The 23,361-nt window shown below is 37.0% G+C and overlaps 5 protein-coding genes across 5 annotated transcripts; 3 read left to right on the top strand and 2 right to left on the bottom strand.

The window, feature by feature from the left end:
* Positions 1-230: 230 nt before the first annotated feature.
* GCK72_023965 (uncharacterized protein) lies at positions 231-557 on the top strand (the record flags this gene model as incomplete). Its single annotated transcript, XM_053735654.1, has 3 exons — positions 231-254; positions 301-402; positions 447-557. The coding sequence occupies 3 exons, from the start codon at positions 231-233 to the stop codon at positions 555-557; spliced, it is 237 nt and encodes a 78-aa protein (XP_053579220.1).
* Positions 558-4,241: 3,684 nt separating this feature from the next.
* Positions 4,242-5,002, top strand: GCK72_023964 (uncharacterized protein; the record flags this gene model as incomplete). Its single annotated transcript, XM_053735653.1, has 2 exons — positions 4,242-4,292; positions 4,844-5,002. 2 exons carry the CDS (start codon positions 4,242-4,244, stop codon positions 5,000-5,002), a joined length of 210 nt encoding a protein of 69 aa, XP_053579219.1.
* Positions 5,003-5,989: 987 nt separating this feature from the next.
* GCK72_023963 (uncharacterized protein) lies at positions 5,990-6,208 on the bottom strand (the record flags this gene model as incomplete). Its single annotated transcript, XM_053735652.1, has 1 exon — positions 5,990-6,208. One exon carries the CDS (start codon positions 6,206-6,208, stop codon positions 5,990-5,992), a length of 219 nt encoding a protein of 72 aa, XP_053579218.1.
* A 3,718-nt stretch (positions 6,209-9,926) lies between these two features.
* On the bottom strand, positions 9,927-10,616 carry GCK72_023962 (uncharacterized protein; the record flags this gene model as incomplete). The annotated part of the gene is made up of 2 exons (XM_053735651.1): positions 9,927-10,519; positions 10,565-10,616. The coding sequence occupies 2 exons, from the start codon at positions 10,614-10,616 to the stop codon at positions 9,927-9,929; spliced, it is 645 nt and encodes a 214-aa protein (XP_053579217.1).
* Positions 10,617-15,290: 4,674 nt separating this feature from the next.
* GCK72_023961 (uncharacterized protein) lies at positions 15,291-15,981 on the top strand (the record flags this gene model as incomplete). The annotated part of the gene is made up of 2 exons (XM_053735650.1): positions 15,291-15,342; positions 15,389-15,981. 2 exons carry the CDS (start codon positions 15,291-15,293, stop codon positions 15,979-15,981), a joined length of 645 nt encoding a protein of 214 aa, XP_053579216.1.
* Positions 15,982-23,361: the final 7,380 nt, after the last annotated feature.

Here is a 23,361-nt window from a genome sequence, read left to right as displayed (position 1 = left end):
TCGGTCCGCTTCTACAATCTCCCATCCCGCTCAAAAAAATGTTGACGAAGTGTCTGTGGAACGTCTTCTTGGTCTTCGAGGACCAAGTGTTGATGATATTCCGATGGAAGACCAAGATATGCCGGGGGAAGACCAAGAAGATCCTCCGAGATCAAGTGTTTATGAAATGCCGATAGAAGACGAAGAAGATCTTCGGAGGCAACGGGAAGATTCCGAGGCAACGGGAAGAAATGATTGAAAATCTTAAAGCAAAGGTTAGTTTTCACATTCTACTTACAACATGATTAAAATTAATTGCAGATTGAAATTCAGCGGACGAAGCTTCAAAGACTTTTAAGGGATTTGAAATCGGAAGAGACTCGAATCGAAAAAAGAAGACTATTATATGACACAAAGACTGAGGTAATTAATTGTTGATTATCACTATTGGTAACATTTGTTTTTAGAACCGTATCAAAAGGAGAGATGCTTCTAAACAAATCAAAAAGCAGAAACGTGAGCTAGCAGACAAGAGGGAAAAACTTCGCGAAGAAATGGAGGCAAAGTATCTAGGATGATTGATTTTTTCTATTTTTGTAAACTAAAATTTTTAATCTGTAAATCCTCTGCTAACTTTAATAAATCTATATTTGTTAACGGTTTTTAATCATTGTGCAGCATTTAATAAAACGAAAAAAGAATGAAATAATTGATAAGAAATTGATGATTCACTTTTTGACGCGAGCATTTCATGGAGAAATTTTTCTGATTTTTGTTCAGAAATTTTTTCACTCAGGAGTACGACTTTTTTGCATATTTTCAACCTCATTAACTCTTTTTATCCAGGTTTATCTGAGATATTGGCTCTATTCCAGTTTAGATGTCCTTTAAAAACTCACACGTCCCAAAAAACACTTAAACGTCCCTTAAAACACTTAGACTCCCTTAAAACACTTAAACGTCCTTTCAAACTCTGATTTTTTTCAAACGTCCTTTCAAAAGTTTAGACGTCCCAAAAAACGTTTAAAAGTCCCATAAAATGTTTAGACGTCCCTTGAAACACTTGAACGTCCTTTCAAACTCTAATTTTTTTAAACGTCTTTTCAAAAGTTTGAACGTCCCATAAAATGTTTAGACGTCCGTTGAAATCCCAAAATATAGTTCTGAAGATTTAGACGTCCCAAAAAACATTCAGACGTCCCAAAAAACATTCAGACGTCCCGAAAAACATTTAAACGTCCCTAAAAATATTTAGACATCCCTTGAACACTTTTAGTGATTTTTAATGTTGAAGGAACGTCTAAATATTTTTTGGGACGATTAAATGTTTTTTGGGACGTCTAAATGTTTTGTGGGACGTCTAATTATTAAAAACCAAATTTTCGAACTTCAAGGGACGTCTCAATATTTTATGGGACGTCTAAACTTTTTTTGGAACGTCTAAATGTTTTTTGGGACGTTTAAACATTTTTGAGCATATTTGGGATCCGAAAGGACGTTTAAATGTTTCAAAGGACGTCTAAGTGTTTCAAGGAACGTTTAAGTATTTTAAGGGACGTCTAAGTGTTTTTTGGGACGTTCAAGTTTTCAAAGGACATCTAAACTGGAATAGAGCCGAGATATTTTATGCAGGTTTATCTGAGAAGGCAGACAAACACACTGACCTGAGAAGCTCTTTTTTATGTGTTAATACTGAGTCATGACGACTGGAGGAATTCGCAATGTGCCCGGGTTTGAACTTTTGACGGTTCGCATACTAGACAGGCGCACTACCATTGTGTTATGTCAACAAATAGATAAGAAACGTTTGAAAGTGTTCAAGTCCCTAAAATTTTCTTATCAATTTTGAAAAGTGGTCAGGAGTGGTCAGGGGTGGTCAGGAATTGCGCCAGAGCATATATGGGTGATTTTGGGAAAAGTCGTGAAATGGTGTTTTTGAAACGAAATTGTGTGCTTTGTGTTCGAAATATAGCGTTTTTTATGTCTTCAAGGATTGTCCAAAAAGTGGTCAAAATGGTGTCCCAGAAAGGACAAAACCATACTACTCCCAACGTACTTTAAGTTTTTTTTCTTTGAATATTCTACTTTCCAAAATTTTTTCAACTCTATAAACTTGATCTTGTTCATAAAAAACCCGAATCATTTCATGATAATAAAACTTTCCATCTATAATTTCTCCATTTTCATCAGCCAAAGTATACGTTACAGGATCTGTTAGAAAAATATGAGTAACCAGCCTGTCTTCCCCGCCTTCGGCGGTTAAGCCGGCTGGCCTCTTCTCATTTACGTGGCAACCCTTTTTCAAATGTGCCCACTTGGCCGAGTGGTCTAAAGCGGCGGCCGTGTCCATGGCAGGCTAGTTCGATTTTGCCCGCTGGCTCTGTTTCTCTTCTCTTTCCAAAACCGTTGCGGACATTGCCTCAGACAACGCCCAATTGTCTTTTATATATAAGAATGATAACAAATACCTCCTGAGTCCATCTTTCCTCGTATCCCTTGTCAAATGTTCCTTGTTTCGCATAAATTCGTACATGATCCCCGATTTTGTATTTTCGTCTCACTCGTCGTTCCCTCCGCCGAAAAGGGAAATCTCCATTCTTTACATCGACAGGTGTCTTTTTGATTGATCGGTTTACGGAACGATTTATACCGTCGACCACTTTTGCCAAGACGTCAACATACCGCCAATTGTATTTAGATGTCATAAATTTTGCAAGTCTAGATTTGAGAGTGCGATTAGCACGTTTGGCCATTGCGCATTTTATTTCACTTTTAGGAGTACAGTGTCGAATAGAGAGAGAATCAAGATATTTTTTGACATGAACATTGTAAAATTCTTTTCCAAAATCACTGTACACATGAATTGGCGGGAATTTGAACTTTGAAATTATTTTTTTCAAAGCCACGACAACATCTTCTCCCTTTTTAGACTTTAGAGGCTCCACATGTTAAGGTGGTGAAAATTTCAAATGTTTGCCACGTGCTTTAACCTTTGATTGAATCTTTTTTTTCGAAAACGTACATAAAGTAGATCAATCAAACAATTGAGCCACTTCGAACAAACATTTAAATTTTTGTTTAAAGTGGCTCAATTTGTTGATTGATCTATTTTATGTACGTTTTCGAAAGGAAAATGATTTACTCAAAGTTTAAAGCACGTGGCAAAGTTTTGAAGTTTTTACTACTTGAAAACTATGTATTTTATGAGCCTCTGCTACGAATTGGAAGCTGATCAGAAAACACTCAAACTTTTTGATACAGGATTTGGAGGTCTGTGGTTGTTGATTTCTTTAAACTAAATAACGTTTTCAAAGCTAAAACAGATGAACTGACATCTTTTCCATACCCATCTAAATCTCAAAAAACCGAAATTTTCAACAAAATTTTTTTCTTTTTTTTCGCGATTACCTCTAAATATTTCCTTGAAAAAATGCTTTAAAATAGTTGTTCTGTTTTTTTTAAAGCATTTTAAAATATCCCAACGACTTCACAGAAAAGTTTTTTTTTTGACTCTTAGTCTTAGTTTGACTCTTAGTTTTGACTCTTAGTCTGGTGAAAGTAGGGACATGACCAAAAATTTTTCATAGCCCATCAAAAAGTCTATAAATTTCTCTACTGTTTATTTTTGCTCTTTTCACCGAAGGATAGAACATTGAGAAAAAAATTCATGAAAAAAAAATTTCGAAAAAATTTTGACGAAAATTGCTTTTCCTAAAAATCTAAAAATCTCGAAAATTAGGTCCAGTCACCGGAAAAGCTCTTAGATTTTTTTTTCTAGCTACGTCTCTGTGTTATATGATTGGTTCCCGAAAAGTTGAAAGCCATCACCCTCACACCGAAGGGGTTTTTCATATAAAAAAAACTGAGAGAACTAGAGACTGTAGGAGAAAGGAAGGCCGGAGAAAATTGTAATGTGATCGAAAGCGAAAACCGAGATAATCGGACTAGTGTGTTAAAATAATCAAAATAGTGTGTTGACAGAAGAAAAAAACATATTGTTGACAATAGACATTGTTATTCAATTTTCAGATGCAAGAGCACTCCATGACTCATATAAAAACGGGTTTCGGATTTGATTGTCCTGTTTCACTGTGTAATATGCAGTTCAGTCAGCATAATGCACTTCGAGCACACTTAGAAGAAACACACACGATATCGTCAACGAATCCCTCACCAAGTAAAAGGTGTATTTTTTCGAATTACCACGTATTTTTCGAAATCGCTTACACTGTGTATATTACAGAACATTAACATTATCTCTAATGGACAAGGAGAAATCTCCTTTTCCGGAAAAGGATGACGAGGAGAATGTGGTAAGTGCGGAGATAATGACAGATGTTTGAAAAATCTCAAGATTCGCAAAGCAAATATATCGTCATCTTGTTTTCGAAAAGTCAAAAAAGTCAAAAACATAGTCATCTCCAAGTTAGACTACTTCTTGGGAAAATAGTTATCTATGGATTCAAAAGTTTTCTTATCACCGAAAGTACTTATTTCGTTTCTGGGTTGAACATCATACGCCAGTATTGGAACATAAATCAATCTATTCATGTCAGTACATCTAAAAAACTTGTCGGATAGAGGCCGACAACCATCAATTTGTTGCAAAATTAGGAACTTTCTCAAATAGAAAGAGAGATAGAAAAACCGAACATTACAACATGCATAGTTTGATAAGTTCTTTTCCTGTCGGCAATTTCGTGTCACTGTCACAAGTTTGAATTTATTTCACAATCAACCAAAAAAAAGTGTAGAAAGGAATAATGGATTCTATCATCATCCTTATCAATTCATGTACACAATTAGAAAAAAGAGATAATCAACAAAATAAATCACAGAAAATAATGGGTTTCCAATTTTTCAGGAATGTGGCCACTGTGGAATGGTGTTCTTTGACAATACAATGTACCTCCTCCATCAAAGTCTTCACTCTGAAGGTGATCCGTTCAAATCTGCATTATGCGGAACTCAATGCGAAGAGAAATACATGTTCACAAACCCATGTCATCTTTGCGCATCATAGTACTCAAGCATTATCGGCATCAGTGACTTGAGCAGAATCGAGTTCGATGAAGGAGTTCAGGTACTCCTGCATTTGAACCTCTAATTCGTCGCGATGATACTCTTTGGCAGAATTGAGGAAGAATTCTGGAATTATATTCTTTAGTTAGTGTAGTTTGTAGAGTGTAGCAAAATTATGTCGATTTACGGTATTCGTCGTAAATCGACACAACCTTTTCTGAATACAAACTTTTCTAGTCTTTTTACTTACTTTTTCGGCCATCCCTTTGCCAGAGAACTCCTTCGGATGGCCTAGTGAAGTTTTCAAGGTAGATCCATCCTTTCATATTCCTTCCGCCAATTTTTTTTGAGTCCCAACGGATCTCCGAATGGTTTCGGGTACAAGGAACGTTGTTTGCGTTCTTCGCAGGTTTCTGAAAACTATAAGAATTTTTTGAGAGAACTACGGTACGTTTCTATTATCTCAAGACTTTGTATTTTTTTGTGGAACAAATAAAACTCCAACTTTCTAATATAAGAAAATTTTGAATAATTTTTTCTTTCAAACGGACACACTTATTCAGCGATGGTTCCAAAAAAATGTTTTTCTTGCCAAAGTAAAGCTAGTTTTTTGTTTTAAACAAAATGTTACATTTCAGACTAAATGTTCTTACCCATGAGTCAGATGCACATGCTCAAATGTCTCTACCGACATAGACTGCTCAATGTTCAAAAAATATAGATGAGGGACTAATCTTAGTTTTTTAAGTTCTATAAGGTCCAATTAAAAGCATAAAAAACAGGAAAACCTTTTTGAGATATTTCGATTTTTTCAAAAATCACATAAGGGTCCCTCCTTATGAAAAAAAATGTTTATCAAAAAAATAAACTACCTTTTTTCTAATGCAAAACTGTTGAATTTCTTCATCTACGAATCCGAGCGCATTATCCCAACTACCATGGGGGTGCCACTATCGATTTCAGGAAAGAAACTAACCATATTTTCTCTTTACTGGAAGGTTGCTACTGAAATGCAGAATCTTTCAAATGTGTAGTCATTGTTCAAAAAAGCGAGAACAGACGTGATGTCGAATTCTCCGTTTCTGAAGTACTTCTTGTAAAGATTATGAATGATTTGCATGTCAAGTGGAAACTCAACAAAGTCCATATCTTTGTAGCGGAGGTAGAGGACAGCGTGAGCAGATTGCTCATCCCTGCGTTGGAGCATTTGGATTCCGGATTGGACACGACGGGGACGAAGTTCATCTTATTGTTTTCCGTAGAGGGAAAGTTTCTCGAAGGTTTGGACGATGACTTGTTCGAAGTTTTGTTAAGAGAATCCGAGAAAGACTTCTTCTCGAAAATGGTACCAAAGTGGAATCGAACTCCGTAGAGATTCAACAGATCCTCTGTCTGTTTATGTGTTGCACGCCATAACTCCGTCCGTAGTGGTTTGATTTCTATGAAACCTGGATAGATGGATTGGAAATTTGACTTACATGGAATGTATTTTGACTCCCCCCCCCCCCCTAACCTGCAAAACAGAACTGGCGTGCAGTGAATAGCACCCTCCGATTTTCAACCATGCCTTAGGTGAATTGCGACTTATGTGATCGGAGACAACTTATCATGCGGATAATTAATGATTTATTCGTAAGTGACTCGCCTACAAGCCAAGTTAACTAACACAGAATGTATTTTGTCTGCCCCTTTTAACCTATCACTTTTTTATGCTTAATCGATAGCTTTTCAAAAGTTTTTCAAAATTTTTTTCACTAATTTTTTTGTGTACAATGCAGCATGGAGCACAAATAGAAAATACTTGTACTTGATAGCTAATGTCCTTGGGTATAAAAATATAACATTTAAGCAAAAAAATTCATTTTGAAAATATTTGAATTTTTCGAAAAAACTGATGACCTCCAAAAAAATTTTTTTTTAATCCACGGATGTTTTATTTTTGATTTCAAAAAAAGAACAACTTATTCATAGTATTTTTCCAAAAAAAAATTTGGGGGTCGACGAAGTGTGAAGCGAGATATAAAGGTTTGAAAATTTTTGTTTTTCAAAAAAGTGCTATGAATGGGGTGTGCGGGAAATAGAACCTAAGGGGACCACATGAAAAAAAAGGGGGGACCACATAAAAATAAGGGGACACCACATGAAAAAATTAAAAAATAAAAATTTTTTAAATAGGTCAAAATGATGTATTTTAATAAACTAGACGAATTTAGCAAATTTCTATATGTTTAAGAGGCGTTGTCTGTAAGATGAGGAATCCTCTTGGCACAGTTGCAAAAATTTGTTTCAATCCAAACTCTTTTTACAGCATATGTACCCCTATGGTAGTGATTTACAAAAAATATGTCACCCAGTCCCCTATGACGTCATTATAGGAAAATATGCCCAATAATCGACTTTTCACCCAAAAATTCATAAAAATTTCAATCTTCCAGATAACATCAGGAAACTTTTGCAACATGTTAGGAGTGTTTTTAACTACCCCTACACAAATTTCCAGCTCCCCAGACAGCCCAGAAACCATTCAGATAAATTTCATTTCCATGTTTTTTCAACTTTTCTCGAAAAATCCCTCTAGAAATCCTCAAATTTCAATTCGTATTCGAATTTCCCGCAAAAAGTTCTATTAGGTCCAATTGAAAACATCAAAAAGTAGGGGGACCATTTTGAAATATTTCGATTTTTTCAAAAATCACATAAGGGTCCCCCCTTATGAAAATTTCGTTTTTGAAAAAAATTTCAAAAAAAAATTAACTTCGAAAACTATTGGAATGTTGATAAAACCCTTGAAATAAGTCACTCACAAAATATAAGATCTCAGAAAAAGTGTTTGAACGGATTGCGTTTTTTTTGTTCTTTCAATTTTTTCCAGTTTTTTTCCGTTTTTATCAATAATTTGTACAGAAGTCCTCAAATTTCATAAGATCTTAATTTCTTGCAAAATTTAACATATATTTCAACTGACATCAATAAAAAACAGGGGGACCATTTTGAGATTTTTCCATATATTTCGAAATTCAGATAAGGGTCCCCCCTTATGAAAGAAAATTTTTATCAAAAAAATAATTCAACTTTTTTTTGATGCAATAGACGTTGAGAACATCGAGAAAATATCGAAAACATTTTTTTATAGTTTGAACGTTTTTTGCATCAAAAAAAAGTTGAATTATTTTTTTGATAAAAATTTTCTTTCATAAGGGGGGACCCTTATCTGAATTTCGAAATATATGGAAAAATCTCAAAATGGTCCCCCTGTTTTTTATTGATGTCAGTTGAAATATATGTTAAATTTTGCAAGAAATTAAGATCTTATGAAATTTGAGGACTTCTGTACAAATTATTGATAAAAACGGAAAAAAACTGGAAAAAATTGAAAGAACAAAAAAAACGCAATCCGTTCAAACACATTTCTGAGATCTTATATTTTGTGAGTGACTTATTTCAAGGGTTTTATCAACATTCCAATAGTTTTCGAAGTTAATTTTTTTTTGAAATTTTTTTCAAAAACAAAATTTTCATAAGGGGGGACCCTTATGTGATTTTTGAAAAAATCGAAATATTTCAAAATGGTCCCCCTACTTTTTGATGTTTTCAATTGGACCTAATAGAACTTTTTGCGGGAAATTCGAATACGAATTGAAATTTGAGGATTTCTAGAGGGATTTTTCGAGAAAAGTTGAAAAAACATGGAAATGAAATTTATCTGAATGGTTCCTGGGCTGTCTGGGGAGCTGGAAATTTGTGTAAGGGTAGTCAAAAACACTCCTAACATGTTGCAAAAGTTTCCTGATGTTATCTGGAAGATTGAAATTTTTATGAATTTTTGGGTGAAAAGTCGATTATTGGGCATATTTTCCTAGGATGACGTCATAGGGGACTGGGTGACATATTTTTTGTAAATCACTACCATAGGGGTACATATGCTGTAAAAAGAGTTTGGATTGAAACAAATTTTTGCAACTGTGCCAAGTCCCAACACAAACATTCTCACTCTTACAGATAATGCCTCTTAAATGAGTTGTTCTTTTTTTTGAAATCAAAAATAGAACATCCGTGGATTAAAAATAATTGTTTTTGGAGGTCATCAGTTTTTTGAAAAATTCAAATATTTTCAAAACGAATTTTTTCGCTCCATGCTGTATTGTACACAAAAAAATTAACGAAAAAAAGTTTAACTTTCTAAAAATCTAAATTTCTAGAAAATCAGGTCACGTCACAAGAAACGCATTCTAGGTTAGTGTTCACTTTTGAAAAGCTATCGATTAAGCATAAAAAGTGATAGGTTAGGGGGACGGGCAGTCAAAATACATTCTATGTTAGTTAATTTGGCTTGTAGGCGAGTCACTTACGAATAAATCATTAATTATCCGCATGATAAGTTGTCTCCGATCACATAAGTCGCATGTCACCTAAGGTATGGTGGAAAATCGGAGGGCACTATCCAGTTCTGTTTTGCCCGCTGACTCAGTTTCATTTCTCATTCCATAATCGTTGCGGACAGCGCCTCTGACAAACACTACTTGTCTTTTGTATATAAGAATGATCTGTGTGTATGAATGTTCAGTTATTTGTGTCCCAAACATTTCTCTCGCACAATTTTGAAAGGAGCATAGGCATACTTATCAATGCTTAGTGCGGGACTTAAGCGCTCTGCTGATAAGCCCACTTTTTTTCAAATTGCGGAAGGAATAAAAAATTAATGGCAGGTGTTTAAAGTTACACTATCTATTCGAATTTTCATGTATTTGGAGAAAAATAAACTATTTTCATGGACTCAAAGCTGTAGAGACTTTGGCTGAAATTGAAAATTTTGAGATGAAAATTTGAGGAACGAAAAAAACAGACATAGTGTATGAATTCATTCAAATAAATTTTGATATACATAATGAGAGACAATCAATGAAAACAGTGAATGGACACTGTTTTTAGAAAATCCACATCAATCTCAATTTCATTCGATCCCAACATTTTTCATCGTTCTTCTGCATATTGCGAATTACATCCACAACTCTTCCAACCATCTCGTTCCATTCTTCTATCATGATATTAACTAATTTTCGATCGTTCTTCGTTCCTTTAGACTTTTCTTCAAATCTCCGTCTAAAAATCTTGCGAATCGAGGGTAGCCTCTTATCCAAATAATCAACGGCTGTATTGATATTCTTCTCGAATAAGAAAAGACTGTCAAGACTTTGAATAGGATAGGTCGGTTCAATTAGGTTGTAATAGTCCTCTGAACTTGATGCTGACTCCAGTTCCTGTTTAGTAGGTTTCTCATACTTAAAATGTGTCCATGGGCGAACAGGCCCAAAAGCGAGTGCTTTCCTTAACTCCGCAAGGCCAATAGTTACCACACTATATTCGAGCAGAGTACTAGAAAACGAGCGTGCGTAGGTATGTTTTATGAAGTCTCCTGATAGCAGTTCGTAGTCTCTTGAGCTGAAGCATGTTGTGGAGATTTTGGAATACTCGTCTTCAAAAGAAAAGGAGGTGGAAGATGTTGAGGTGTTGGATTTTTCTGAAAAAATACGTTGGTGGGAGAAGTTCACTGCTAATGATTAACCTGCATGCAGTCTGATGGCTAGGCAGAAATAGATGAGCAGTATAGTCGTCATGAAATAACCTGAATATATTCTGCGTTTTTCATCGAATGGAAGAGGTTTTTTCAAAAAAAAATTACTCTTATATATGAAACGCTTGTGACATTTGTCCGAATCTCATTGTCGGCATTTTCTGAGTAATGAGACACGGGTGATGGCGGAGTCAGGCAGAGTTCCGAATTGGGAAGGGGATAGGAAGATATTAATTTTGGTAACAATTACATTCCAAACTGGGAGAATGACGAGAGAAAAGTTTGCTGGTTTACCAACGATTTAGAGAGGAAACAATTTGCATAGGGAGAACCGTTGGACGGAACCATTCCATTAGTAGAAATATAACTATTCCATTAGTAGGAAGATGACAAGAAGAGGGAGAGAAAGGCATAATTTGGTTGACCTATTTCTCGCTCACAATAGACCCGATTTTACAAGTGATAGTCTTCCTCTGTCGCACTCTAAACACGCTCGAATAGAGGCAATCAAGGTTTTTCGCGAGTAGATGCGTTACGGATGCGAATCTTGTGCGGAGTCTTTACGGATCCGAAACAACGCTTCTCGCGATAGGTGTTTCTCGCACGACTCGTATTCCTCATTCGCACACGGACCGTTTATAGATGTCCAATTTGCTTGACAGTCTTATCAAGACAGTCTTATATAGGAAGTGAGGGTGAGAAAATAAGCTGCGCCAGAAATAACATCCAGTTCGTTAAATTCTTATTGATTCTCTGAAATGCTATAAATTAGAACACTGAGAATGAAAATTGCAGTACTCACTCACAATTCAAAAGTATTATAGTTTTTACTACTTGTAAAATTCATATGTTTACTTTCAGAATGTGAATAAGAACAACAGATTTCACTTCCAGTCAAGGTGCCAAAAATGTCTTCAAATTAAATTAAATTTATTGCAACTAAAAGGAAACCATATAGATTCAAAAGACTAGAAACGATCCCTCACGAGACAGTTTCGAGTAGAAAATAGGGATGACATGATACATAGGAAACGGGGAATGAGAATACATATAAAAAGGAGGGTAGACAGACAAGTTGGCAAGGGGGAAGAGATAACCGTAAGAAAGCAAATTAAATGAGAAACGAATAATATGTATTTAACAAAATGACCAGATGAGATAATTAATTAAAACCGGGTAATGGCAGAGTCAAGAAGATGTTCAAATTGGGAGGGGGAGAGGAAACTACTAACATTGGCAACGATGGCATTCCAGATGGGAAGGATAACAGAGAAAAAATCGTCGGAGAGGGGGGAGAGATAAATGAGGGTCATGGGTCTTCGTGGAGAACTTGACAGTCTGATAAAGGAATTGAGATTGGGAAAATGAGATGCGCCAGCTATAAATTTATACAGGAGGAGTAATTGCGCTTTGAGTCTACGGTGTCTTATAGAGTAGATAGAGAGAAGTTCTAGACGATGCGAATATGATGAGAAAGCGATATTGCAACGTTGGAGAGTTTTCCTAGAGTAAGTTCGTAGAGTGGATTCAAGAAGTCTGGAGAGGGATGAGGAGGGGGCAAGACAGAAAATGACTGAAGCGTATTCAAGAATAGGAAGAACATATGTTTTAAATAGAAAAGAGTAAAATGCCGGATTATTAGACTTGAAGGATTTGAGGATTTGGGAAGAGCGAAGACGAGCTAGAGATACTGACTTTTTAATGTGGGCAGAAAACTTGAGGTCAGGTTCAAAGAGAATTCCTAGATCACGAACCGAGTTGGAAACCATAATGGGTGAGTCAACAATGTGAAACTGGTAGTGGGGGTTGAGAGCACCCAAGCGGAGTAAACTAGCTTTAGAATGAGCCAGGGGAAAGTCGTTGGAAGCTGCCCAGTTGGAAATCAAATCAATACCTGCTTGGAGGCTGGAGGGAAGGTGGGAGTAAATTTTGATATCATCAGCATAAGCAGCGATGTGTAGATGAGGGATTGAATGAAGGCTGATCAACAAATCATTAATGAAGAGGAGGAATAATAAAGGTCCCGAGACGGATCCTTGAGGGTCACCAGAGAAGATTGGAGCTTGACGGACACATATGTGATAACAATTGATAAGAAAAATCGTAACAAATGAGAAGTTAGAGAAACTATTTCATACTAACACAATAATACAGTGGTCTAATAACAATGATAAGTACATACCTAAAATTCAAGTGTGCATACATTTCAAGGGAGCGCACTTTTTCTGTCACTACAGAAAGATTGAGTGGGTTAAAAAAGGGTATTTCTTCTGAAATAAAGTCAGTTATTGCGTGAGGAGTCAGTTTGCACTTGCTTAACAAATCCACAGGATCTGTGTCTTGGATGATTGAATCAAAATGCTAGTTGTGTTCCTGATAACCGTAGTTTAAATGAAAAATGCATTAGCAAATTTATGAAATCTAAGAAGTGATATTGAAGAAATTGAAAAGCGACGCAGGAAGTTGGGACCTTGACAGCCGGATACTGGGCTGTCGGAACTAGTACTGAGTGAGCGAAAAATGCAATCATTTCTGCTACTTAAAGGAGGACAGAAGTCATATTTTTTATTTCAGATTCTGATTCTTCAGAAAATACTGAACAACTTTCATCATTGGAGCATATGCTAAAATCGCTCTAAATGGCCTAAATTCACGTTTTACCACGCGAATTTTCGCCCCCTTGTAGTCCTCCGGACAATATTATTTACTTTTATTTCTCGATTTTTTGTTTTCTTGCTTTTTTTCAACACATTTTTGTGTTTTTTTCATTTTTTTCAATGATGTAAATTGAAATAAGCACGAAAATGTGTTGAAAAAAGCAAGAAAACGAAAAAAAAGGCAAAAAGAGGAGGAGGCAGTTGGGCATGAAAAATAATATAATTATTTCTTAAATATCAAAAGTAAATGAATGATTGATAAAAAATGACGCGCGCTGTTTAACAGAAAATATGCGGACTCCGCATGCTGATGGGATCTGTAAACTCCCATGGGACCTGTGAACTCCCATGGGACCTGTAAACTAGGATAGAGCCCGAAATATCGTAGTTGCGAAACAAAAGTTAGTTGCGAAATGTCGCCGAGCCGTATAAAATTAGGCTTTCTTTAATTTGCATCTTAAAGGAGGACAGAAGTCATATTCTTTTATTTCAGATTCTGATAAATACTTCAGACAATTCTGAACAACTTTCATCATTGGAGCATATGCTAAAAATCGCTCTAAATGGCTTAAATTCACGTTTTTCCGGCTCAAAAGGAGCCTAGATGGAAGAGTTTTCCACGCGAATTTTCGCCCCCGTGTAGTCCTCTCGGACAATATTATTTATTTTTATTTCTCGATTTTTCGTTTTCTTGCTTTTTTCAACACATTTTCGTGCTTATATCAATTTACATCATTGAAAAAAATGAAAAAAACACAAAAATGTGTTGAAAAAAAGCAAGAAAACAAAAAATCGAGAAATAAAAGTAAATAATATTGTCCGGAGGACTACAAGGGGGCGAAAATTCGCGTGGTAAAACGTGAATTTAGGCCATTTAGAGCGATTTCAGCATATGCTCCAATGATGAAAGTTGTTCAGTATTTTCTGAAGAATCAGAATCTGAAATAAAAAATATGACTTCTGTCCTCCTTTAAGTAGCAGAAATGATTGCATTTTTCGCTCACTCAGTACTAGTTCCGACAGCCCAGTATCCGGCTGTCAAGGTCCCAACTTCCTGCGTCGCTTTTCAATTTCTTCAATATCACTTCTTAGATTTCATAAATTTGCTAATGCATTTTTCATTTAAACTACGGTTATCAGAAACACAACTAGCATTTTGATTCAATCATCCAAGACACAGATCCTGTGGATTTGTTAAGCAAGTGCAAACTGACTCCTCACGCAATAACTGACTTTATTTCAGAAGAAATACCCTTTTTTAACCCACTCAATCTTTCTGTAGTGACAGAAAAAGTGCGCTCCCTTGAAATGTATGCACACTTGAATTTTAGGTATGTACTTATCATTGTTATTAGACCACTGTATTATTGTGTTAGTATGAAATAGTTTCTCTAACTTCTCATTTGTTACGATTTTTCTTATCAATTGTTATCACATATGTGTCCGTCAAGACATTTTTGGCACCTTGACTGGAAGTGAAATCTGTTGTTCTTATTCACATTCTGAAAGTAAACATATGAATTTTACAAGTAGTAAAAACTATAATACTTTTGAATTGTGAGTGAGTACTGCAATTTTCATTCTCAGTGTTCTAATTTATAGCATTTCAGAGAATCAATAAGAATTTAACGAACTGGATGTTATTTCTGGCGCAGCTTATTTTCTCACCCTCACTTCCTATATAAGACTGTCTTGATAAGACTGTCAAGCAAATTGGACATCTATAAACGGTCCGTGTGCGAATGAGGAATACGAGTCGTGCGAGAAACACCTATCGCGAGAAGCGTTGTTTCGGATCCGTAAAGACTCCGCACAAGATTCGCATCCGTAACGCATCTACTCGCGAAAAACCTTGATTGCCTCTATTCGAGCGTGTTTAGAGTGCGACAGAGGAAGACTATCACTTGTAAAATCGGGTCTATTGTGAGCGAGAAATAGGTCAACCAAATTATGAAATAGGTCAACCAAATTATATTTATCAACACTATTACAACAAAAAATCTTGATTTTTTTTTTCTCTTCCATTCGATGAAAAACGCAGAATATATTCAGGTTATTTCATGACGACTATACTGCTCATCTATTTCTGCCTAGCCATCAGACTGCATGCAGGTTAATCATTAGCAGTGAACTTCTCCCATCAACGTGTTTTTTTCAGAAAAATCCAACACCTCAACATCTTCCACCTCCTTTTCTTTTGAAGACGAGTATTCCAAAATCTCCACAACATGCTTCAGCTCAAGAGACTACGAACTGCTATTAGGAGACTTCATAAAACATACCTACGCACGCTCGTTTTCTAGTACTCTGCTCGAATATAGTGTGGTAACTATTGGCCTTGCGGAGTTAAGGAAAGCACTCGCTTTTGGGCCTGTTCGACCATGGACACATTTTAAGTATGAGAAACCTACTAAACAGGAACTGGAATCAGCAACCAGTTCAGAGGACTATTACAACCTAATTGAACCGACCACTCCTATTCAAAGTCTTGACAGTCTTTTCTTATTCGAGAAGAATATCAATACAGCCGTTGATTATTTGGATAAGAGGCTACCCTCGATTCGCAAGATTTTTAGACGGAGATTTGAAGAAAAGTCTAAAGGAACGAAGAACGATCGAAAATTAGTTAATATCATGATAGAAGAATGGAACGAGATGGTTGGAAGAGTTGTGGATGTAATTCGCAATATGCAGAAGAACGATGAAAAATGTTGGGATCGAATGAAATTGAGATTGATGTGGATTTTCTAAAAACAGTGTTCATTCACTGTTTTCATTGATTATCTCTCATTATGTATATCAAAATTTATTTGAATGAATTCATACACTATGTCTGTTTTTTTCGTTCCTCAAATTTTCATCTCAAAATTTTCAATTTCAGCCAAAGTCTCTACAGCTTTGAGTCCATGAAAATAGTTTATTTTTCTCCAAATACATGAAAATTTCAATATACACTCATCAATATACACTGTTCATTTGATTCCATTCAAAAGTTTTATCTTTGATGTGATTTGGGTTCTATTTCCCGCACACCCCATTTATAGCACTTTTTTGAAAAACGAAAATTTTCAAGCCTTTATATCTCGCTTCACACTTTGTCGACCCCCAAATTTTTTTTTGGAAAAATACTTTAAATGAGTTGTTCTTTTTTTTGAAATCAAAAATAGAACATCCGTGGATTAAAAATAATTGTTTTTGGAGGTCATCAGTTTTTTGAAAAATTCAAATATTTTCAAAACGAATTTTTTCGCTCCATGCTTCCACTTCGGTAGCTCGCTGCGGAAACAATCATAACAGGAACATGAGAACATGGCTTCATGACATTTCACAACTGGGACATTTCGCAGCTAACGTACGTTTTGCAACTCCTACATTTTGCAGCTACGACGTTTTACCTACTTACTTACCTGCTTAGTCGATCCGTTCTTCGCTCATGGGCGCGGATCACAGCTATCCATTTGTTTTGATTTTTGGCGATTGTGCTCCAAGGCGCGATCAGTTGAATTCCTTGTCGCACTGAGCTTTATTTTTTCAGGGAGTCGGCCCATAGCATCGGCGGTCTTCCAACTGGTCTCTTCTCATTCCTAGGAATCTATTATTGTAGTAACGTTGTCCACTGATTATCGTTTCTTCTCATAACATGTCTAGCCAATCCTAACATACGTTTCCTTATAAAGACAAGAGGGTATTTCACTCGGGATAGTTTTCCTTATGTCGTTGTTCCGTAATGGTGATTCCGACGAGTTTCCTTTCAAGTGAGTTATGTGTGATTTTTACTCGTCCGGATAAGGCTTTTGTGAATGTCAATGTTTCTGATCATATGTCAACGCGAGATGACAGTTGACCAGACCATTCGCCGTCACTGGAGTCGACAACTTCGAACCATTGACTATCAAGAAAGAGGAAGGTACCGATGGAACCGCGTACGGTACGAGGAGGATTCAACGAGATGATGGTCCGTTCTGTCAAACATGTGTTCCAGAAGAACACCAGAAAGTGCAAACTTTCGTTCAAAGAACTGCACACTGTGTTTTACGAAGTTTCGGCTTCAATTAACAGCAGACCATTGACGTTTGTGGAAGACGATGTGCATTTCAGATACCCCCTACGTCACATGAATTTTGTCAATCAGAAGATGAAAACCACTCTTCCATCATCGATCCCAACGACTTCAAAGATATGGAACCAGTGGCGTAACAAGTATCTTGCGGAGCTCAGAGAAGACCACAAATTGAGAGTGGACTCGAAACGTGGTACTCACTAACAACCCAAAGTTGGACAAGTGGTGATCAGATGAAAACCAACCCAGAAATGTGTGGAAACTCGGAAGGAACACAACACTGAACCTTTCAAAAGATGGAGTCATCAGAGACGCAGACTTGAAAACAGAGATCGGAAGAACTCTGAATCGGTCCATAAACCAACTGATTCCAATGGAACTGGATGACTATGTTCTCGAGGAAGATACCAACATAGATTCTACGGAACCAACCACTCCAATTCATCAGGACATTGGTGAACAACGCTACAATCTTCGTTCATGAAAAAAGATATGCAACGACGAAGATCCATCCAACGAGGAGGACAGTAGCGACATTCCTTATGCTATTATGTTTGATAGCTCTCCTCACAGGAACGAGCGCTGAAACTCTCTCAGTCAAATGTAACCAGGAAGGAATCCAGAACAGAGGGCCCTTCAAATCATTTGAAGCATGCTCGGAGAACTACTGCACCAGCAAAACCCGATTCCAACGGACAAATGATGAGAAAAAGGATGTATGGTTTCCACCAGCTATCAACATTCATCCTCACCAAGTCACTACAAAAATCAACGACGGGACAGATATCAAAACTTGGGAAATGGACCCCGCAGTATCTTTCAGTGAAACCATCGACTGTACATTCTGCGCGTCAAACATCACAAACCCAGAATGTCACATGATTTTTGCAATCGTTCGACTTGGAGCAGCAGCATTCATTGCATTTCTCCTACTATATCTCATTTGTATTGCATACTTCAAACTTGAAGATGCTTTACAATTTGCTTGGACCATAATCAGATTCATCACTATTCTACTCGTCAAAACGCTCGTGTGGATTCGGGAAAAATTCAGAAGACACCGAATCAGAAGGACAAAGTGGAGAGAGATTCTGGTATTAGTGACATCGATTAGAGAAGCAAAAGCATTTCAAGAAATTGATATCGTCACACAATTCGAGACAGTATGCAATACTGACGGAAAGTGCGACACATTCACCGAAGAGATTATGCATCTCAATCAATTTCACAACGAAGGCTGTCTTCGCATTGAGAGCCAACCCGTGTTTTTTTTTGACACGTATAAAATCATACAGTGAATGCGTGATTTTTCAACGACTATGTACTCTATTGTACACTGTACACTCTCCCACTTTCGTGCCCCCTTTCACATTATTGCACTTTTATGATTTACCTGTGTGAAATCATCATCTATACTATTCTATCTTACTTTATATATTGTTATAAGCTCCGCCTCTGTTCTTGGTATAAAAGCCCAGGAGAGAGCGTCTATTCTATCTTCTTTACTAAATATATTAAAACCACAGCCAGTTGTGTTTATGGTGCATCGTGGGTCTCGGCCCCCAGTGTTTCTCAAGTCCCGCGTGGCAGGCGCTGGCTGGGAGCTTGACTAGTTCTATTATTCTGAAGCTGACGAAGGATGGACTTGTCGAGGAAGATCACCCGAACTGTAGTTCCCAATGAACTCACAGTCAGAAGGAAGGTGCAGCAACTGGCTCACTCAAACTTCACTTGTCGCCATTACGCTGCTGGGATACACAGTTCTTCGTGCATATTGGCACCAGTCACAAAATCGACAACGGGACATTTGCTTGGACAAGCTAAACGATAGCGAATCCAGCACTCATCGAGCTTTACAATAAGCTCAACCAGAAGACGGACCGTTCAACGTGGACAATTGGACATCGAAAGGACGTCACCCAAGAAACGGAAATCACATTTCGCACCCCGAAGGACAGAGTGGAGTTGGGTCCAAACTCACTTGTTTTTTCACTCATCCAGAAGACCCTGTCGTTCGCCTAATCGAACAACGAAGACAGCAAACCAAGAAGATGAAACACAAGTTTCTCTTCATACAGAACAACATCGACAACGCGACAAGGACAGTGCTTTAAGACTACGCTTCGGACAATTCTCTGTTACCACAAGATCAGAGATATCAAGGAGCCGCATAGGAGCCCTTTTTGCTCGCCTGGAGCCTCTCTCTGCACAGAGAGACCTCCAGTTTAAGAATTCCACCATGACGGACGGAAACAACCGGACGTTATAGTCAACCACGTCGACGTCGTCAAAAGGGAAGGATACAGCAACAAGACAATTCATATTTTGTTAATTGTATTTGCTTTCTTTTCTTTCTGAAGGCCGGGAGTGTACTCGATTGTACACTGTACACTCTCCCACTTTCGGTTTGAAAATCCGGAAAAAACTTTCCATTTTTGAACTGGACCCTATGATTTGTTCAGTTCAAAGTGTTGAATAACGTTCATTAAAAAAAAATATGATGTAAAATGCTTTTGTGAATCTTGATCATCGTGCCACAGCTCTAGAAGTCCAAAATGATATGCTGTTAAGAAGTTATAACTCACCGTAAAAATGTCCAATATAGCCAAAAACTGCGGAAAAGATGCGTATTATATTTATCAACACTATTACAACAAAAAATCTTGATTTTGAACAAATTTTTTTTTTGAATTTTTTCACTCAAAAAACTTTTGTTTCCAACTTTTACCCACTGTTTCATGTTTTTTAAAAATAAAACATTGACGACTCGCAACTAGGAGTTGAATCTTATTTGAAAAACAACATTTCGACTTTTTTCCAGCTAATTTCAGTTGTTTAGGACCTAATCAAAAAAACAACAATGTCTCACATGGAATGATCGCGAATTGATACCCCTGGTTTTGGCTCATTATATTTTCAAACTAACACACATGCGAAAGTAAAATGTTCCTGAAAGTATTGTGTTTTGTCATAACTCGCTTCAATCTAACTGAAATGGAAGATCTAAAAATGAAAAATAGCTTGACTTTTCTAATTTTAGAAATATACATTGCAAACCGTTACGATTTTCGATAATAAAAATCTAGACACAAAATAACGTTTTCCCTTCTGTACATGAAAACCGTAAAAAAGTTCTAACCGTAGAAATCGATTGAAATTAGTGTCATAAAGTAGCAAATGCATGAATTGGTCAAAAAAAATTCATAAAACCCTGGGGCACTCCAAAAGCGGAAATTTTTCTTTAAAAATTCGAAGTCAAAAATTTGAAAAAAATTGAAAACGATATTTTTCCAGCCAAGTATCTATTGACTTAATGCAATTTTGCTATTCAGTCTCATTCTTTGTATTTTCAGCTTTCTGAGTTGCAATAACTTAAAAAAAATTAACATTTGGTGTTTTTTGAAAATGAATTGGACTACAGTGAAGACAAGGTGTCTATGAAAGCTGATAATGCCAAGGAGATTTTTGTTATGAAGTCCAATAAGGTGTTGTGTTGTAAGGATATTAAGGCTGACGAGGTTCAGAGCTCCTGCACAAAAAGCACTCACGAAAAGGATGAGAGCATTGGTGTGACCAAGTGGTGCATAAAAGTCAACATTTCTGATGACAAGTTGTCTAGTGGAGATCAAACACCTGGGACGGCCCAGAGATCTGTCACGTTTACACATTATGAAACAAATGAGCTGAATATTCAACAGAAAGTAGTTTCTGATGTGGTTGATAGTAATGTGGATCTAGTAAAAGATCAAGAGGAACATGAGGTTCAGAAAACTGTACTTGAAAGAGAGTCAATGCAGTTGCTCAAGCATATACTTGTAGTAGAAAACACGAAGCATGATTACAATGCAGAAAGTGTCAGTCGTACTGGTGGCGATAGTTATGAAAATGAGGCGAAAAGAAAGAAAGTGGACAAGGAAGCTGAAGACATTGTGACGTGTCCAGGTCCCCCACTGAATTCAAAAAGTAGCTTTTTCACTTCTGATCACACCAAAAAGCAAAATTTCTCAGAAAATAACACAGAAAATAAGGTGAAAAGGAACCATCCTTCTGATTGCAAAATTCCCAAACCTGGAAAGCCCAGACTTAAAAAAAAGGGAGATGGCGCCTGTGGCGTTGGTTTTCAGATGAAAACAAAACGTCGAAGACGTGAGGAATCCCGTCCTAGAACGGATCCACCAAGTCTTTCGAAGACTTATGCCAAAGAGGAGATCATCTCTGATGAAATCTCAGTTACTGTTGCTTGTGATCAGAATATTTTTCGGTCACAACAAAGCACTTTAGATCAATCGACGTGGAGTGAGAACAAGTCAATGCGAGTGGAAAAGGAGCCACGTCCGCGGAAAGATCCACCCCAAGCAATCTTGTTGAATTGGAATGACACCAAGTCCGGAAGAGTCAAGGAAGAACCTCGTCCTCGGATGGATCCTCCCCATTCTGGTATTATGGTCAATGATACATGGAGACGTACGAAGGAGGAACATCGACCTTGTCATGAGACTTCAGTGCACAGAAAGGAATCTCATCAGCTGCTGATAGGTCACCGAATACCTAAAATTATCTTTCGTTTTATCTTTTTAAAGTTGTTTTTAAAGAGTTCTAGGTCTCCATTAGGTTCTATCTTTAACCATTCTTACCCATTTTATCCCCCTTATTATTGAAGAATGCCTCCATGACTACATCTAACGTTCAAATAGCACTTCATTCGAGAGAGAACAGCGTCAGGAGGGACTCGAAAAGAAGGGAGATGTACGGTTGGTACCGTGTGCTTTTCGAAACACTTCTTTAGGTCGCTTGAGTTTCTAGACTCACTCCGTATGTCACTGTGTTGCCGCGTTTGACCTACGGGCACGCGCGCACTTCTCGTCGCTATTTTGTCAATTTCGCGTTTGAAATGGAGAATTTTCGGCACTCTTGGGCGCTGGCGGAGTCACGTTAGGTGATCCGTTATTCTCGTTAGTGAATTTTTACTGGCGGAGTCAGGCAGAGTTTCGAATTGGGAAGGGTCGCTTGAGTTTTGTGTTTTCTCTAGCTTTGGGTCTTTTGGACCGTTTATTGTGTTCTTTTCTTGATTGTGTGCCGTAATAAAAGAGTATTACGGGAAAACGTGTTTTTTCTTCTTTTATAATTTACTATTGGTATTACCTGCTTATTTTATACGGCTCGGCGACATTTCGCAATTAAAATATTTCGCAACTAAGATATTTTGCCACCAGTCATTTCGAAACTGCAACGTTTTGCAACTACGACGTTTTGCAATCACCATGTTTAGCAACCACATCGCATTTGCACATTGAAGTTATCTTCTTCGACTAATAGAATAGTTCTGTGTGTCCGTCCGACGCTTCTCCCTGAATAACTTTTTTCTCTCTGAACCGTTTCAAGAGATGTCTGTCAATTTCGCGTTTGAAATGGAGAATTTTCGGCACTCTTGGGCGCTGGCGGAGTCACGTTAGGTGATCCGTTATTCTAGTTAGTGAATTTTTACATCTTGCCTTGGTTTTTAAGCATTTTTATCAGTTTTCTTGTGTTTATAGTGGGTTTTGGTGAATTTTGGCCGGTTGGCTGTGGAATAAATTAATTATTCCTCAAAAATCTGTGTTTTGGGTTGTGGTTGCGATTTCAGGTTCTCGCTAGTGTCAAATGGGCTACTATGTCACTTCCGCTTGATAACTATGTCACTTCCGCTTGATTCCTCTCTTGAATCCGTCGTTTATCTCTATCATTTGTGTATTTTCTCGTTGTTTTTAGCTAAGACTGCATCTGATTCTTTGGAATTTGTTGTACGTCTTACTTTCTCTTTACGTCAAAATCAAAATCTTCAAATTTTCGAGACGTGATGCTCAGTTCCTGCAAACTGCTTACTAAACGTTTATCAAGAATGGAAAAAAAAAACACCTTTCTCCAGTGATTAACCATCAATGCTATTGGAACGAAAAACTCTTGATTATCCGAATGAATGAAAATTTTGAAGCTGAACTTATCGTTAAAGTGCATAAATGTATCTCAAATTTTACTTACGATTGTTTTGCATAAAGAATCACTTCTAAAACATCTCCGACCGCTAATGGTTT

This window comes from Caenorhabditis remanei, chromosome X (assembly GCF_010183535.1).
Source record: "Caenorhabditis remanei strain PX506 chromosome X, whole genome shotgun sequence".
NCBI classification, from domain to species: domain Eukaryota; kingdom Metazoa; phylum Nematoda; class Chromadorea; order Rhabditida; family Rhabditidae; genus Caenorhabditis; species Caenorhabditis remanei.
This window is presented reverse-complemented; position numbering and strand designations above follow the sequence as displayed.